Genomic DNA, 17,402 nt, shown 5'->3' with positions numbered 1-17,402 from the left:
ACCCAAAAAAACCCCCCAAAAAACCCCCAAAATCATCCTAAAAACCCCCAAAAATTAACCAAAAACCCCCCCCCAAAATCACCCAAAAATCACACCAAAACCACCCAAAAAATCCCCAAAACCACCCCAAAAACCGCCCCCAAAACCCCCCAAATCACCCCAAAACCACCTAAATCACCCCCCCAAAATCACCCAAAAATCACACCAAAATCACCCAAAAACCCCCCAAAAATCGCCCCAAAATCACCCCCAAAAACCCCCAAAACCCCCCCCCAAAAAAACCCAAATCACCCCAAAATCACCCCCCAAAAAAACCCCCCAAAACCCCCAAAATCACCCCAAAAAAATCCCCAAAATTGCCCCAAAATCACCCAAAAATCCCCCCAAAATCCCCCCCAAAAAACCCCAAAATCACCCCAGAAAACCCCCAAAATCACGCCAAAAAAACCTCCAAGAAACCCCAAAATCACCCAAAAAAAGCCCCCAAAATCCCCTCAAAATCACCCGAAACCCCCCCAAAAAACCCAAAATCACCCCAAAAAACCCCCCAAAAATCACCCCCAAAAAACCCCCAAAATCCCAAAATCCCCCAAAAAACCCCCCCAAAAAACCCCAAAATCACCCCCAAAAAAACCCAAAAAAACCCCAAAATCCCCCCAAAATCACCCAAAAAAACCCCCCCAAAAACCCCCAAAATCACCCCCAAAAAACTCCCAAAATCCCCCCAAAATCCCCCAAAAAAACCCCCAAAATCACCCAAAAAAACCCCCTAAAAACCCCAAAATTACCAAAAAAACCCCCTCAAAATCACCCCCAAAATCACCCCAAAACCCCCAAAATCACCCAAAAAAACCCCCACCAAAAACCCCCCAAAACCCCCCAAAAAAACCCCAAATCACCCCAAAATCACCCCCAAAATCACCCAAAAATCACACCAAAAAAACCCCAAAATCACCCAAAAACCCCCCCAAAAAAACCCCAAATCACCCCCAAAAAAACCCCCAAAATCACCCCCAAAATCACCCAAAAATCACCCCAAAAACCCCCCAAAATCACTCAAACCCCCCCCCAAAAAACCCCAAAATCACCCAAAAAACCCCCCCAAAATCATCCCCAAATCACCCAAAAATCCCCCCAAAATCACCCAAAAAAACCAAAAATCCCCCCAAAATCACCCCAAAAAATCCCCAAAATCACCCAAAAACCCCCCCAAAAAACCCCAAAATCACCCAAAACCCCCCCAAAATCACCCCCAAAATCTCCCAAAAATCACACCAAAAAAACCCCAAAATCACACCAAAATCACCCAAAAATCCCCCCCAAAAAACCCCAAAATCTCCCAAAAATCACACCAAAAAAACCCAAAAAACACCCAAAAATCGCCCCAAAATCACCCCCAAAAAAACCCAAAAAAACCCCAAAATCATCCCCAAATCACCCAAAAAAACCCCCTAAAATCACCCCCGAAAAACTCCCAAAATGCCCCCAAAATCCCCCAAAACAAACCCCAAAATCAACCAAAAAAAATCCCCCAAAAACCCCAAAATTACCAAAAAAAAACCCCCCAAAATCACTCAAAAAACCCCCCAAAATCACTCAACCACCTCCCCCAAAAACCCCCAAAAAAACCCCAAATCACCCCAAAAAAATCTCAAAAATCCCCCCAAAATCACCCAAAAATCCCCCCAAAATCACCCCCCAAAAAACCCCAAATCACCCCCAAAAAAACCCCCAAAATCACCCCCAAAATCACCCAAACCCCCCCAAAAAACCCCAAAATCTCCCAAAAATCACCCCAAAAACCCCCCAAAATCACTCAAAACCCCCCCCAAAAAACCCCAAAATCACCCAAAAATCCCCCCAAAATCACCCAAAAAAACCCCCCAAAAAAACCCAAAATCACCCCCAAAAAATCCCCAAAATCACCCAAAACCCCCCCAAAAAAACCCCAAAATCACCCAAAAACCCCCCCAAAATCTCCCAAAAATCACCCAAAAAACCCCCAAAAATCGCCCCAAAATCACCCCCAAAATCACCCAAAAATCGCACCAAAACCACCCCAAAACCCCCAAAAAAACCCAAAGACCCCCCAAAAATCCCCCCAAAATCCCCCCAGGTGTATCCCAAATGTCCCCAGGTGTGCCCAGGTGTATCCCAGGTATCCCAAACCCTCTCCCAGGTGTCTCCAGGTGTATCCCAAATATCCCAAACCCTCTCCCAGGTGTCCCCAGGTGTCCCCAGGTGTATCCCAGGTACCCCAAACCCCCTCAAATTCCCTCCAGGTGTCCCCAGGTGCATCCCAAATGTCCCCAGGTGTGCCCAGGTGTATCCCAGGTACCCCAAACCCTCTCCCAGCTATCCCAGGTGTATCCAGGTGTATCCCAGGTGTATCCCAAATATCCCAAACCCTCTCCCAGGTGTCCCCAGGTGTATCCCAAATGTCCCCAGGTGTCCCCAGGTGTATCCCAGGTACCCCAAACCCTCTCCCAGGTGTCCCCAGGTGTATCCCAAATATCCCAAATGCCCCCAGGTGTCTCCCAAATGCCCCCAGGTGTCTCCAGGTGTCCCCAGGTGTATCCCAGGTACCCCAAACCCTCTCCCAGGTGCCCCACAGGTGTCCCCAGGTGTATCCCAAATATCCCAAACCCTCTCCCAGGTGCCCCCCAGGTGTCTCCAGGTGTATCCCAGGTATCCCAAACCCCCTCAAATTCCTTCCAGGTGCATCCCAAATGTCCCCAGGTGTATCCAGGTGTATCCCAGGTGTCCCCAGGTAACCCAAATTCCCCTTTAAATGTATCCAGGTGTATCCCAAATGTCCCCAGGTGTATCCAGGTGTATCCCAGGTGTCCCCAGGTAACCCAAATTCCCCTTTGTATGTATCCAGGTGTATCCCAGGTGTATCCCAGGTACCCCAAACCCTCTCCCAGGTGTATCCAGGTGCCCCCCAGGTGTCCCCAGGTGTCTCCCAGGCGTATCCCAGGTATCCCAAACCCCCTCAAATTCCCTCCAGGTGTATCCCAGGTACCCCAAACCCTCTCCCAGGTACCCCCAGGTGCCCCCCAGGTGTGCCCAGGTACCCCCCCCCCCCGCCCCCCCTCAGGTAACTCACCCTCGGCCAGCTTGGCCATGAGCTGCAGCCTCCCCGCCGCCGTGCCCAGCTCAGGTGGGTCGTCGCTGACTCCTCCCCCTCCTCCTCCACCTGCCCCACCTGCGGCCCCGCCCCCCGCGGCGGCGTTGGCCCCGCCCTCGGGGAAGGTGACGTCGGTGGAGCCGTCGGGGCGCTCGGTCACCTGCCCCACCCTCATGGGCCGCCCCGCCAGCTCGAAGCCGTTCAGCTGCTCCAGCGCCCGCCGCGCGCACTCCGCCTCCGAGAACTGCCCAGGTGAGCACAGGTGAGCACACAGGTGAGCTCGCCTGGGCGCCCGGGGGGCACCTGGGGGCACTTAGAGGGGGCTTGGGGGTGTTTGGGGGTGGTTTGGGGTCTCTAAAGGGGGAGTTTTGGGGTCACCTGTGCTCACCTGGGCACACCTGGGGACACCTGAACTCACCTGGGGATCACCTGAGCTCACCTGGGGGCACTTAGAGGGGGTTTGGGGTCTCCAAAGGGGATTTCGGGGGGTTTGGGGGCGGTTTGGGGTCTCCAAAGGGGGAGTTTTGGGGTCACCTGTGCTCACCTGAGCTCACCTGAGGGTCACCTGGGGACACCTGGGGACAGGTGAGGGCACCCAGGGGTCACCTGAGGTCATCTGAGATGGTTTGGGGGTGGATTGGGGTCTCAAAGGGGGAGTTTTGGGGTCACCTGTGCTCACCTGAGCTCACCTGGGGGTCACCTGAACTCACCTGGGGGTCACCTGAGCTCACCTGGGGTCACCTGGGGGTCACCTGAGCTCACCTGGGGGGGTTGGAGGTGGTTTGGGGTCTCTAAAGGGGAGTTTTGGGGTCACCTGTGCTCACCTGGGGACACCTGAGCTCACCTGAGCTCACCTGGGGGTGGTTTGGGGGCGTTTGGAGGGGGTTTGGGGTCTCTAAAGGGAGGTTTTGGGGGAGTTTTGGGGTCACCTGTGCTCACCTGAGCTCACCTGGGGTCACCTGGGGGTCACCTGAGCTCACCTGGGGTCACTTAGAGGTGGTTTGGGGTCTCTAAAGGGGGAGTTTTGGGGTCACCTGTGCTCACCTGAGCTCACCTGAGGGTCACCTGGGCTCACCTGGGGACAGGTGAGGGCACCCAGGGGTCACCTGAGGTCATCTGAGATGGTTTGGGGGTGGATTGGGGTCTCAAAGGGGGAGTTTTGGGGTCACCTGTGCTCACCTGAGCTCACCTGGGGGTCACCTGAACTCACCTGGGGGTCACCTGAGCTCACCTGGGGTCACTTAGAGGTGGTTTGGGGGGGGTTGGAGGTGGTTTGGGGTCTCTAAAGGGGAGTTTTGGGGTCACCTGTGCTCACCTGAGCAATCTCAGGTGACACCTGGGCACACCTGACCTCACCTGGGGACAGGTGAGGTCACTTAGAGGTGGTTTGGGGGCGTTTGGAGGGGGTTTGGGGTCTCTAAAGGGGAGTTTTGGGGGAGCTTTGGGGTCACCTGTGCTCACCTGAGCTCACCTGGGGTCACCTGAGCTCACCTGGGGTCACTTAGAGGTGGTTTGGGGTCTCTAAAGGGGGAGTTTTGGGGTCACCTGTGCTCACCTGGGGGTCACCTGAGGGTCACCTGGGGACACCTGGGCACACCTGGGGACAGGTGAGGGCACCCAGAGGTGGTTTGGGGTCATTTAGAGGTGGTTTGGGGTCTCAAAGGGGGAGTTTTGGGGTCACCTGTGCTCACCTGGGCACACCTGAACTCACCTGGGGATCACCTGAGCTCACCTGGGGTCACTTAGAGGTGGTTTGGGGGGGGTTGGAGGTGGTTTGGGGTCTCTAAAGGGGAGTTTTGGGGTCACCTGTGCTCACCTGACCTCACCTGGGGTCACCTGAGCTCACCTGGGGTCACTTAGAGGTGGTTTGGGGTCTCTAAAGGGGGAGTTTTGGGGTCACCTGTGCTCACCTGGGGGTCACCTGAGGGTCACCTGGGGACACCTGGGCACACCTGGGGACAGGTGAGGGCACCCAGGGGTCACCTGGGGTCACTTAGAGGGGGTTTGGGGTCTCCAAAGGGGATTTCGGGGGGTTTGGGGGCGGTTTGGGGTCTCTAAAGGGGGAGTTTTGGGGTCACCTGTGCTCACCTGTGCGGTCTCAGGTGACACCTGGGCACACCTGGGCACAGGTGAGGGCACCCAGAGGTGGTTTGGGGTCATCTAGAGGTGGTTTGGGGTCTCAAAGGGGGAGTTTTGGGGTCACCTGTGCTCACCTGGGCACACCTGGGGACACCTGAACTCACCTGAGGTCACCTGGGAGTGGTTTGGGGGCACCTGGGGGCACTTAGAGGGGGTTTGGGGGGGGTTGGGGGCGGTTTGGGGTCTCCAAAGGGGAGTTTTGGGGTCACCTGTGCTCACCTGAGCTCACCTGGGGGTCACCTGAACTCACCTGGGGGTCACCTGAGCTCACCTGGGGTCACCTGGGGGTCACCTGAGCTCACCTGGGGGGGTTTGGAGGTGGTTTGGGGTCTCTAAAGGGGAGTTTTGGGGTCACCTGTGCTCACCTGTGCTCACCTGAGCTCACCTGAGCTCACCTGGGGGTGGTTTGGGGGCGTTTGGAGGGGGTTTGGGGTCTCTAAAGGGGAGTTTTGGGGGAGTTTTGGGGTCACCTGTGCTCACCTGAGCTCACCTGGGGTCACCTGGGGGTCACCTGAGCTCACCTGGGGTCACTTAGAGGTGGTTTGGGGTCTCTAAAGGGAGGTTTTGGGGGAGTTTTGGGGTCACCTGGGCACACCTGGGGTCACCTGAGCTCACCTGAGCTCACCTGGGGTCACCTGGGGACAGGTGAGGGCACCCAGGGGTCACCTGGGGTCACTTAGAGGGGGTTTGGGGTCTCCAAAGGGGAGTTTTGGGGTCACCTGTGCTCACCTGAGCTCACCTGGGCACAGGTGAGGGCACCCAGGGGGCACCTGGGGTCACCTGGGGGGGGTTGGGGGTGGTTTGGGGTCTCTAAAGGGAGGTTTTGGGGGAGTTTTGGGGTCACCTGGGCACACCTGAGCTCACCTGGGGTCACCTGGGGTCACCTGGGGTCACCTGGGGGTCACTTAGAGGTGGTTTGGGGTCTCCAAAGGGGATTTTGGGGGCGTTCAGGGGAGGTTTGGGGTCTCTAAAAATGGGGGAAAAGACCCAAAAATGGGGAAAATAGAGAAAAAAAAATGGGGAAAAATGACTTGAAAATGGGAAAAAAGACCCAAAAATGGGGGAAATTGGCCTAAAAATGGGGGAAAAATAGAAAAAAATGGGGAAAAATAGAAAAAAACGAGAAAAAAACCCTGAAAATGGGGAAAAGGAGGAAAAAAATGGGAAAAAAAAAAAAACAAAAATGGGGAAAAATTGGTCTAAAAATGGGGAAAAATCACCCCAAAAATGGGAAAAAATAGGAAATAAATGGGGAAAAAACACCCAAAAATGGGGAAAATTGTCCCAAAAATGGGGAAAAGACTCAAAAACGGGAAAAAAAAATCTAAAAATGGGAAAAATGTCCTCAAAATGGAGAAAATGTCCCAAAAATGGGGAAAATTCACCCCAAAAATGGGGAAAAATAGGAAATAAATGGGGAAAAAAACACCCAAAAATGGGGAAAAAAAGGAAAAAAATGGGGAAAATTCACTCCAAAAATGGGGAAAATTGGCCCCAAAAATGGGGGAAAAAAGGAAAAAAATGGGGAAAATGTCACAAAAATGGGGAAAAAATGGAAAAAAATGGGGAAAATGTCCCAAAAATGGGGAAAATTCACCACAAAAATGGGGAAAAAAAGGAAAAAAATGGGGAAAAACACCAAAAAATGGGGAAAATTGTCCCAAAAATGGGGAAAAATTGTCCCAAAAATGGGGAAAAAAAGGAAAAAAATGGGGAAAAACCACCCAAAAATGGGGAAAAAATGGAAAAAAATGGGGAAAATTGTCCCAAAAATGGGGGAAAAAAGGAAAAAAAAGGGGAAAAAACCACCCAAAAATGGGGAAAATTGTCCCAAAAATGGGGAAAAAAAGGAAATAAATGAGAAAAAAAAAAAACCAAAAATGGGGGAAATTGTCCCAAAAATGGGGAAAATTCACCCCAAAAAGGGGAAAAAAACACCCAAAAATGGGGAAAATTCACCCCAAAAATGGGGAAAAAAAGGAAATAATGGGAAAAATGACCCAAAAATGGGAAAAATAGAAAAAAATGGGGAAAAAAAGAAAAACATGGGGAAAATGATCAAAAAATGGGAAAAATGACCCAAAAATAGGGAAAAATAGAAAAAATGGGAAAAATGACCCAAAAATGGGAAAAAAGACCTAAAAATGGGGAAAATTGACCCTAAAATGGGAAAAATTTGCCTAAAAATGGGAAAAATGACCCTAAAATGGGGAAAAAATAGGAAAAAAAATGGGGAAAATTCACTCCAAAAATGGGGAAAATTCATCCCAAAAATGGGGGAAATTGTCCCAAAAATGGGGAAAAATTGTCCCAAGAATGGGGAAAAATAGGAAATAAATGGGGAAAAAAAACACCCAAAAATGGGGAAAAATTGGCCTAAAAATGGGGAAAAAATGGGGGAAATTCACCCCAAAAATGGGGAAAAAAAGGAAAAAAATGGGGAAAAACCACCCAAAAATGGGGAAAAAAAGGAAAAAAATGGGGAAAAACCACCCAAAAATGGGGAAAAAAAGGAAAAAAATGGGGAAAATTCACTCCAAAAATGGGGAAAATTCACCCCAAAAATGGGGGAAATTGTCCCAAAAATGGGGAAAAATAGGAAATAAATGGGGAAAAAAAACACCCAACAATGGGGAAAAATTGGCCTAAAAATGGGGAAAAATTGTCCCAAAAATAGGGGAAAAAAGGAAATAAATGGGAAAAAAAACACCCAAAAATGGGGAAAATTCACCCCAAAAATGGGGAAAAATTGGAAAAAAAATGGGGAAAAAAACCACCCAAAAACGGGGAAAATTGTCCTAAAAATGGGGAAAAATTGGCCTAAAAATGGGGAAAATTCACCCCAAAAATGGGGAAAAATCATCCCAAAAATGGGGAAAAAATAGGAAAAAAATTGGAAAAAAAAAACCAAAAATGGGGAAATTTGCCCTAAAAAGGGAGGGGGGTCGCTGTGGGCGGGGCCAGGGGTCACCTGGGGGTCGGGGGGGGGGTCAGGGGGGGGGTGGGGGAGGGGCACTCACGGTGATGAACCCGTAGCCTTTGGACTGTCCCGTGTCCGGGTCCCGCATCAGGACGATGCTGTCGATCTGGGGGGGGGGAGGGGCACAGGTGAGGGCACACCTGGGCACACCTGGGCACACCTGGCGGGCCCCAAAATCCCCCAAAATCCCCCCAAAATCCCCCCAAGTGGAAGGAAATTGGGCGAAAATTGAAGAAATTCGACCCAAATTCGACCAGAATTGAAGAAATTCGACCCAAATTCGACCAGAATTGAACGAAATTCACCCCAAATTGAACAAAATTCAACAAATTTAACCCAAAATTGAATAAAAATTCAACCCAAATTCAACAAAATTCAACCAATTTAACCCCAAATTGAACAAAATTCAACAAATTTAACCCCAAATTGAACAAAATTCAAGGAATTTACCCCAAATTGAACAAAATTCAACAAATTTAACCCAAATTGAACAAAATTTAAAAAATTTCACCCCAAATTGAACAAAATTCAACAAATTTAACCCCAAATTGAACAAAATTCAAGAAATTTGCCCAAAATTGAACAAAATTCACCCAAATTCACCAAAAATCCACCAAAATTCACCCCAAATTGAAGAAAATTCAACAAATTTAACCCCAAATTGAACAAAATTCAACAAATTTACCCCAAATTGAACAAAATTCAACAAATTTAACCCCAAATTCAACAAAATTCCCCCCAAATGGAAGGAAATTGGACGAAAATTGAAGAAATTCGACCCAAATTCGGCCGAAATTGAAGAAATTCGACCCAAATTTGACCAGAATTGAAGAAATTCGACCCAAATTCGACCAGAATTGAACGAAATTCACCCCAAATTGAACAAAATTCAACAAATTTAACCCAAAGTTGAATAAAAATTCAACCCAAATTCAACAAAATTCACCCCAAATTGAACAAAATTCACCCAAATTGAACAAAATTCACCAAAATTGAACAAAATTCACCCCAAATTCACCCCAAATTGAACAAAATTCAACCCAAATTTGCCCAAAATTGAATAAAATTCACCTCAAATTCACCCCAAACTGAACAAAATTCAACAAATTTACCCAAAATTGAATAAAAATTCAACCCAAATTCAACAAAATTCAACCCAAATTCAACAAAATTCAACCCAAATTCAACAAAATTCACCCCAAATTGAACAAAAATTCACCCCAAATTGAACAAAATTCAACAAATTTACCCCAAATTGAACAAAATTCAAGAAATTTAACCCCAAATTGAACAAAATTCATCAAATTTAACCCCAAATTGAACAAAATTCAACAAATTTACCCCAAATTGAAGAAAATTCACCCCAAATTCACCCAAATTCAACAAAATTCACCCCAAATTCGCCCAAAATTGAATAAAATTCACCCAAAATCATCCAAATTCTCCCCAAATCGAACAAAATTCACCCCAAATTTGCCCAAAATTGAGTAAAAAAAAAAATCCCCAAAATTCCCCAAAATCCCCAAAATTCCCAGATATCCTGAGACCCCCCAAATCCCAAAATATTCCCCCAAAACCTCCCCAAAAAAATCCCCATAATTGGGGAAAAAAACTTAAAAAAAACTTAAAAAAAGAAAAAATAAAAAAAAAATTAAAAAATCGAAAATATTGAAAAAAAAAATCGAAAAAAATAAGAAAAAATAAAAAAAAATGGAAAAAAACCGAAAAAAATTAAAAAAAATCGAAAAAAATCGAAAAAAATTGAAAAAAATTGAAAAAAATTGAAAAAAAAATCGGAAAAAAAATGGAAAAAATAAAAAAAATGAAAAAAATTTAAAAAAATTGAAAAAAAATCGAAAAAAATCGAAAAAGTCGGAAAAAAATAAAAAAATGACAAAAAATTGAAAAAAAATCCAAAAAAATTTGAAAAAAAATAAAAAAAATTGAAAAAAACCCGAAAAAAACCCCGAAAAAAAAAAATGGAAAAAAAATGGAAAAAAAATTTAAAAAATTCAAAAAAAATTCAAAAAAAATTCGAAAAAAAAAATCGAAAAAATTTGAAAAAAATAAAAAAAAAATAAAAAAAAAATCGGAAAAAAATTCAATAAAAATCTAAAAAAAAATCCCAAAAATTCCCCAAAATCCCCAAAATTCCCAATTATCCTGAGACCCTCCCAGACCCCCAAAATCCCAAAGTATTCCCCAAAAATTCCCCAAAATTAGAAAAAAAAATTGGAAAAAATAAAAAAAATTCAAAAAAAATTTTATAAAAAAAAAAAATCCCAAAAATTCCCAAAAAATGTTTAAAAAATTGAAAAAAAAAATCAAGAAAAAATAAAAATAAAAAATCGAAAAAAAATCGAAAAAAATTTAAAAAAATGGAAAAAAAAATGAAAAAAAATCGGGGAAAAAAAAATCGAAAAAAAAATGGAAAAAACAAAAAAATCAAAAAAATTCGAAAAAAAATCGAAAAAAAATTTAAAAAAAAATCGAAAAAAAACCGAAAAAAAAAATGGTAAAAAAATGGAAAAAAATTAAAAAAAATTGGAAAAAAATTGAAAAACATTCGAAAAAAAAATCGAAAAAAAATTGAAAAAAATCAATAAAAAAAAACCCGAAAAAACAAAAAGGATAAAAAAATCGATAAAAAATAAAAAAAATTGAAAAAAAAATTGAAAAAAAAAAAAATCGAAAAAAAATCGAAAAAAATTTGAAAAAAATCGAAAAAAATAATTTAAAAAAATCGAAAAAAAATTCAATAAAAATCCCAAAAATTCCCAAAAAATCCTTAAAATTCCCAAGTATTCTTAGACCCTCCCAGACCCCCGAAATCCCGAAATATTCCCCAAAAAATCCCCAAAATTAGAAAAAAAATTTCAAAAAAAAAAAAAAAAAAATCGAAAAAAAAATCGAAAAAAAATCCGAAAAAATCTAAGAAAAAATCCCCAAAATTCCAAAAAAATCCCTAAAATTCCCAAGTTTTCTTAGACCCTCCCAGACCCCCCGAAATCCCGAAATTCCCATTTTTTTTTACCTTTCCGAAGGGCTCGAAGATGCCGCGGAGCATCTCCTTGGTGATGTTGCAGTGCAGGGCGCCCACGTAGAGCCGGAGGGGCCCCCCAGATCCCTTCTGCAGGGGGGCTGCCATGGCTGCCAGCCGGTTCTTCTCCGCCTGGAAGGGATTCCCAAAAAATTTGGGGGGATTCCAGAGAAAACCCCGCGAAAATCCCGCGAAAAACGGGGGAGAAATGGGGAAAAAACGGGGGGAAAATGAAGCGAAACGGCCCCAAAATGGAGCCAAATCGGCCCAAAATGGAGCCAAAATGACCAAAAATCACCCAAAATGGGGCCAAAACTGCCCGAAATGGACCCAAAATCACCCAAAATGGACCTAAAATCCCCCAAAATGGACCCAAAATCAGCCAAAATGGACCCAAAATCACCCCAAATCCACTAAAATGGACCCAAAAACACCCAAAATGGACCCAAAATCACCCAAAATGGAGTCAAAATTACCCAAAATGGACCCAAAATCCATGAAAATGGACCCAAAATCCAACAAAATGGACCCAAAATCCAACAAAATGGACCCAAAATTACCCAAAATGGACCCAAAATCCACTAAATTGGACCCAAAATCCACAAAAATGGACCCAAAATGACCCAAAATGGAGTCAAAATCACTCAAATGGAGCCAAAACCCCCCAAAATGGAGTCAAAATCACCCAAATGGACCCAAAATCACCCAAAATGGAGTCAAAAATTACCCAAAATGGACCTAAAATCACCCAAAATGGACCCAAAATCCAACAAAACGAAAATGGACCCAAAACCAACCGAAATGGACCCAAAATCACCCAAAATGGACCCAAAATCCAACAAAATGAACCCAAAATCCACTAAATTGGACCTAAAATACACAAAAATGGACCCAAAATGACCCAAAATGGAGTCAAAAATTACCCAAAATGGACCCAAAATCACCCAAAATGGACCTAAAATCACCCAAAATGGAGTCAAAATCACCCAAAATGGACCCAAAATGAACCCAAAATCACCCGAAATGGACCCAAAATCACCCAAAATGGACTCAAAATCCACCAAAATGGACCCAAAATCACCCAAAATGGAGTCAAAAATTACCCAAAATGGACCCAAAATTACCCAAAATGGACCCAAAATCACCCAAAATGGACAAAAAATCACCCAAAATGGACCCAAAATCCACCCAAAATGGACCCAAAATCACCCAAAATCCAACAAAACGGACCCAAAATCACCCAAAATGGTCTCAAAATCCACCAAAATGGACCCAAAATCACCCAAAATCCACCAAAATTGACCCAAAACCCACTCAAAATTCATCAAAATGGACCCAAAATCCCCCAAAATGGACCCAAATCCCACCTGGGACCCCCCAAAATGGACCCAAAACCCCCCAAAATGAACCTAAAAAAAATCACGAAAAATCACGAAAAAAATTCGTAAAAAATCCCAGAAAATTCCCCAAAAATTCCCAAAAAATTCCCAAAAATCCTGAGGCTCCCAAACTCCCTCCAGACATTCCAAAAGCTCCCAAAAGATCACAAAAAACCCTAAAAAAAAGCCAAAAACCCTTAAAAAAAAAATCACAAAAAAAAGCGAAAAAAAATGGTAAAAAATCCAAAAAAATTCCCAAAAATTCCAAAAAAATTCCCCAAAAATTCCCTAAAAATTCCCCAAAATCCTCAGGTTCCTAAACTCTCACTGGAGTGTCCAAAAGGTCCCCAAATATCACAAAAAACCCTAAAAAAAATGTCCAAAATCCAAAAAAAAAAATCACAAAAAAAATTAGTAAAAAATTCCCAAAAATTCCAAAAAATTCCCAAAAAATTCCCAAAAATTCCAAAAACTTCCCAAAAAATTCCCAAAAATCCTGAGGTTCCTAAACTCCCTCCAGACATTCCAAAAGGCCCCTAAAAACCACAAAAAACCCTTTAAAAAATGTCCAAAATTCTTAAAAAGATCAGAAAAAAAATGCAAAAAAAATAGTAAAAAATCCCAAAAAAGTCCCCAAAAATTCCCCAAAAAATTCCAAAAAAATTCCAAAAAATTCCCAAAAATCCTGAGGCTCCCAAACTCCCCCCAGACTCTCCAAAAAGCCCCTAAAGATCACAAAAAAAGCCTAAAAAAAATGTCAAATATCCTTACAAAAATCAGGAAAAAATGTGAAAAAAAATGGTAAAAAATCCCAAAAAATTCCTAAAAATTCCCAAAAAATTCCCAAAAATCCTGAGGCTCCCAAACTCCCTCCAGACATTCCAAAAGGCCCCTAAAGATCACAAAAAACCCTAAAAAAAAGCCAAAAATCCTTAAAAAATTCACAAAAAAAAGCAAAAAAAAATGGTAAAAAATCCCAGAAAATTCCCAAAAAATTCCCAAAAATTCCCAAAAAATTCCCAAAAATCCTGAGGCTCTCAAACTCCCCTCAGACTCTTTAAAAAGCCCCCAAATATCACAAAAAAACCCTAAAAAAAGCCAAAAATCCTTAAAAAAATCAGAAAAAAATCACAAAAAAATTTCGTAAAAAATCCCAGAAAATTCCCAAAAAATTCCCAAAAATTCCCAAAAAATTCCCAAAAATCCTGAGGCTCTCAAACTCCCCTCAGACTCTCCAAAAAGCCCCCAAATATCACAAAAAAACCCTAAAAAAAAGCCAAAAATCCTTAAAAAAATCAGAAAAAATCACAAAAAAATTTCGTAAAAAATCCCAGAAAATTCCCAAAAAATTCCCAAAAATTCCCAAAAAATTCCCAAAAATCCTGAGGCTCTCAAACTCCCCTCAGACTCTTTAAAAAGCCCCCAAATATCACAAAAAAACCCTAAAAAAAAGCCAAAAATCCTTAAAAAAATCAGAAAAAATCACAAAAAAATTTCGTAAAAAATCCCAGAAAATTCCCCAGAATTCCCCAAAAATTCCCAAAAATCCCCCGGGGTCTCACCTGGGAGGCCTGGACGATGATGGGCACGCCCAGGAGGCGCTGGCCCGTGAGGCCGATGGCCAAGGGCACCGACTGGATCTCGCAGAACTCCACGTAGGCGATGCCTTTGGAGCGCCGGGAATTCCGGTCCGAGATGATCCGCACGTCCCTCACCTGGGGGGGAAAAACACCTGGTTTTTTGGGGGGAATTTTTAAGGATTTTTAGGGGGATTTTTTGGGGGTTTTTTTGGATTTTTTTTGGAATTTTTTCGGAATTTTTCTGGAATTTTTTTGGAATTTTTTCAGATTTTTTGGGGAATTTTTTGGGGATTTTTTTGGACTTTTTAAAGATTTTTTGGGAGGATTTTGTAAGGATTTTTTAGGGATTTTTTTGGATTCTTTAAGGATTTTTTAGGGATTTTTTTGGATTTTTTAAGGATTTTTAAAAGATTTTTTTAGGATTTTTTAGGATTTTAGAAGGATTTTTTAGGGATTTTTTAAGGATTTTTTTGGATTTTTTGGGGAATTTTTAAGGATTTTTGGGGGATTTTTTCAGATTTTTTCGGATTTTTTTTAGATTTTTTTTAGAATTTTTTTGGATTTTTTAAGGATTTTTAAAGGATTTTTTTAGGGTTTTTTGGGGATTTTTTAAGGATTTTTTTAGGATTTTTTTGGGATTTTTAAAGGATTTTTTTAAGATTTTTTAAGGATTTTTTTTAAGATTTTTTAAGGATTTTTTTGGATTTTTTGGGGAATTTTTAAGGATTTTTGGGGAATTTTTTCAGATTTTTTCGGATTTTTTTTAGATTTTTTCTGAATTTTTTGAATTTTTTTTTGGATTTTTTAAGGATTTTTTTGGGATTTTTTTAGGATTTTTTTGGGGACTTTTTCGAATTTTTTGAGGATTTTTTTCCGATTTTTTGTCCATTTTTTGTCCATTTTTTGCCCCTTTTTTATCCATTTTTGGACCATGTTTTTTCCACTTTTTGTCCATTTTTTATCCCTTTTTTTGCCATTTTTTGACCATTTTTTGTCCATTTTTTCTCCTATTTTGGACCATTTTTTTGCCATTTTTGGACCATTTTTTTGTCCATTTTTTGACATTTTTTTTTCCATTTTTTTGTCCATTTTTTATCCCTTTTTTTGCCATTTTTTGACCATTTCTTTGTCCATTTTTAGACCATTTTTTGTCCATTTTTTGTCCAATTTTTGACCATTTTTTGTCCAATTTTTTTTTCATTTCTTTGTCCATTTTTTGACCCTTTTTTTTGCCATTTTTTGCCCATTTTTTTGTCCACTTTTTGTCCATTTTTTGACCCTTTTTTATCCACTTTTGGACCATTTTTTTGTCCACTTTTTGTCCATTTTTTATCCCTTTTTTTTGCCATTTTTTGACCGTTTCTTTGTCCATTTTTAGACCATTTTTTGGTCCATTTTTTGTCCAATTTTTGACCTTTTTTTTGTCCATTTTTTGACTCTTTTTTTAGCCATTTTTGGACCATTTTTTTTACCATTTTTCGACCATTTTTGACCATTTTTTGTCCCTTTTTTGACCATTTTTTGTCCCTTTTTTTACCATTTTTGACCATTTTTTGTCCCTTTTTTTACCATTTTTTGTCCCTTTTTTTTACCATTTTTTAACCATTTTTGTCCCTTTTTTTTACCATTTTTTGACCCTCTTTTTTACCATTTTTCGACCCTTTTTTTTACCATTTTTTGACCCTTTTTTTACCATTTTTTAACCATTCTTTGTCTCTTTTTTTTAGCATTTTTTGACCCTTTTTTAACCATTTTTTGACCATTTTTTGTCCCTTTTTTTACCATTTTTTGTCCCTTTTTTTTACCATTTTTTAACCATTTTTTGTCCCTTTTTTTAACCATTTTTTGTCCCTTTTTTTTACCATTTTTTCTCTTTTTTTTACCATTTTTTTACCATTTTTTGTCCCTTTTTTTTACCATTTTTTAACCATTTTTTGTCCCTTTTTTTTACCATTTTTTGTCCCTTTTTTTTACCATTTTTTGACCCTTTTTTTTACCATTTTTTGTCCCTTTTTTTTACCATTTTTTGACCCTTTTTTTTACCATTTTTTAACCATTTTTTGTCCCTTTTTTTTACCATTTTTCGACCCTTTTTTGACCCTATTTTTTACCATTTTTTGACCCTTTTTTTTACCATTTTTTGACCCTTTTTTTAACCATTTTTTGCCCATTTTTTAATCCATTTTTAATCCATTTTTTGACCTTTCTTTTGTCTCTTTTTGGTCACTTTTAGACCACTTTTTGCCTATTTTTTTGCCTATTTTTTTGCCATTTTTCCACCGTTTTTCCCCATTTTTTCACCGTTTTCCCCCATTTTTCCACCGTTTTTCCCCATTTTTTCACCGTTTCTCCCCGTTTTTTCCCCTTTTCCCCCATTTTTTCCCCCTTTTCCCCCGTTTTCCCACCGTTTTTCACCATTTTTTTACCATTTTTTGTCCCTTTTTTTTACCATTTTTTGACCCTTTTTTAAACCATTTTTTGACCATTTTTTGACCCTTTTTTTTACCATTTTTTGACCCTTTTTTTTACCATTTTTTAACCATTTTTTGTCCCTTTCTTTTTACCATTTTTCGACCCTTTTTTTTACCATTTTTTGACCCTTTTTTTAACCATTTTTTGACCCTTTTTTTAACCATTTTTTAACCATTTTTTGTCCCTTTTTTTTACCATTTTTTGACCCTTTTTTTAACCATTTTTTAACCATTTTTTGTCCCTTTTTTTTACCATTTTTCGACCCTTTTTTGACCCTATTTTTTACCATTTTTTGTCCCTTTTTTTTACCATTTTTCGACCCTTTTTTGACCCTATTTTTTACCATTTTTTGACCCTTTTTTTTACCATTTTTTGACCCTTTTTTTAACCATTTTTTGCCCATTTTTTAATCCATTTTTAATCCATTTTTTGACCTTTCTTTTGTCTCTTTTTGGTCACTTTTAGACCACTTTTTGCCTATTTTTTTGCCTATTTTTTTGCCATTTTTCCACCGTTTTTCCCCATTTTTTCACCGTTTTCCCCCATTTTTCCACCGTTTTTCCCCATTTTTTCACCGTTTCTCCCCGTTTTTTCCCCTTTTCCCCCATTTTTTCCCCCTTTTCCCCCGTTTTCCCACCGTTTTTCACCATTTTTTTACCATTTTTTGTCCCTTTTTTTTACC

At 41.1% G+C, this 17,402-nt stretch overlaps 1 protein-coding gene and 5 long non-coding RNA genes across 8 annotated transcripts in view; 1 reads left to right on the top strand and 5 right to left on the bottom strand.

Annotated features, from left to right (window-relative positions):
* The first annotated feature begins 2,359 nt into the window (after window positions 1-2,359).
* LOC127465954 (uncharacterized) lies at window positions 2,360-2,960 on the top strand. The gene is made up of 4 exons (XR_007902494.1): window positions 2,360-2,385; window positions 2,552-2,603; window positions 2,802-2,853; window positions 2,949-2,960. It is a non-coding gene; the product is annotated as an uncharacterized LOC127465954 (long non-coding RNA).
* Window positions 2,961-2,995: 35 nt separating this feature from the next.
* Window positions 2,996-17,402, bottom strand: part of LOC127465960 (probable RNA-binding protein 23) — a 32,239-nt gene continuing 17,832 nt past the window's right edge. Inside the window, exons 9-13 of the mRNA XM_051776482.1 lie at window positions 14,231-14,383; window positions 11,284-11,421; window positions 8,290-8,355; window positions 3,078-3,374; window positions 2,996-3,004 (exon numbers count right to left, since the gene is read on the bottom strand). Of these exons, the coding sequence (XP_051632442.1) occupies window positions 2,996-3,004; window positions 3,078-3,374; window positions 8,290-8,355; window positions 11,284-11,421; window positions 14,231-14,383 (663 nt within the window). The remainder of the gene's footprint in view (window positions 3,005-3,077; window positions 3,375-8,289; window positions 8,356-11,283; window positions 11,422-14,230; window positions 14,384-17,402) is intronic.
* Window positions 3,436-4,680, bottom strand: LOC127465958 (uncharacterized). 2 transcript variants are annotated; one of them, XR_007902498.1, is made up of 3 exons: window positions 4,582-4,680; window positions 4,362-4,445; window positions 3,436-3,548 (listed from the first exon to the last, which is right to left on the bottom strand). It is a non-coding gene; the product is annotated as an uncharacterized LOC127465958 (long non-coding RNA). The 2 variants fall into 2 exon arrangements; XR_007902497.1 differs by lacking the exon at window positions 3,436-3,548 and adding an exon at window positions 3,626-3,819 and having other exon boundaries at window positions 4,206-4,445.
* On the bottom strand, window positions 5,325-6,383 carry LOC127465959 (uncharacterized). 2 transcript variants are annotated; one of them, XR_007902500.1, is made up of 3 exons: window positions 6,134-6,383; window positions 5,760-5,790; window positions 5,325-5,363 (listed from the first exon to the last, which is right to left on the bottom strand). It is a non-coding gene; the product is annotated as an uncharacterized LOC127465959 (long non-coding RNA). The 2 variants fall into 2 exon arrangements; XR_007902499.1 differs by lacking the exon at window positions 5,760-5,790 and adding an exon at window positions 5,541-5,571.
* LOC127465957 (uncharacterized) lies at window positions 11,458-12,565 on the bottom strand. The gene is made up of 3 exons (XR_007902496.1): window positions 12,213-12,565; window positions 11,735-11,932; window positions 11,458-11,640 (listed from the first exon to the last, which is right to left on the bottom strand). It is a non-coding gene; the product is annotated as an uncharacterized LOC127465957 (long non-coding RNA).
* Window positions 14,838-17,096, bottom strand: LOC127465956 (uncharacterized). Its single transcript, XR_007902495.1, has 3 exons — window positions 17,075-17,096; window positions 15,987-16,394; window positions 14,838-15,807 (listed from the first exon to the last, which is right to left on the bottom strand). It is a non-coding gene; the product is annotated as an uncharacterized LOC127465956 (long non-coding RNA).

The sequence above is a fragment of the Manacus candei genome, unplaced genomic scaffold (genome assembly GCF_025592945.1).
Source record: "Manacus candei isolate 608988 ecotype Guabito, Panama unplaced genomic scaffold, ASM2559294v1 h1tg000542l, whole genome shotgun sequence".
NCBI lineage: Eukaryota > Metazoa > Chordata > Aves > Passeriformes > Pipridae > Manacus > Manacus candei.
This window is presented reverse-complemented; position numbering and strand designations above follow the sequence as displayed.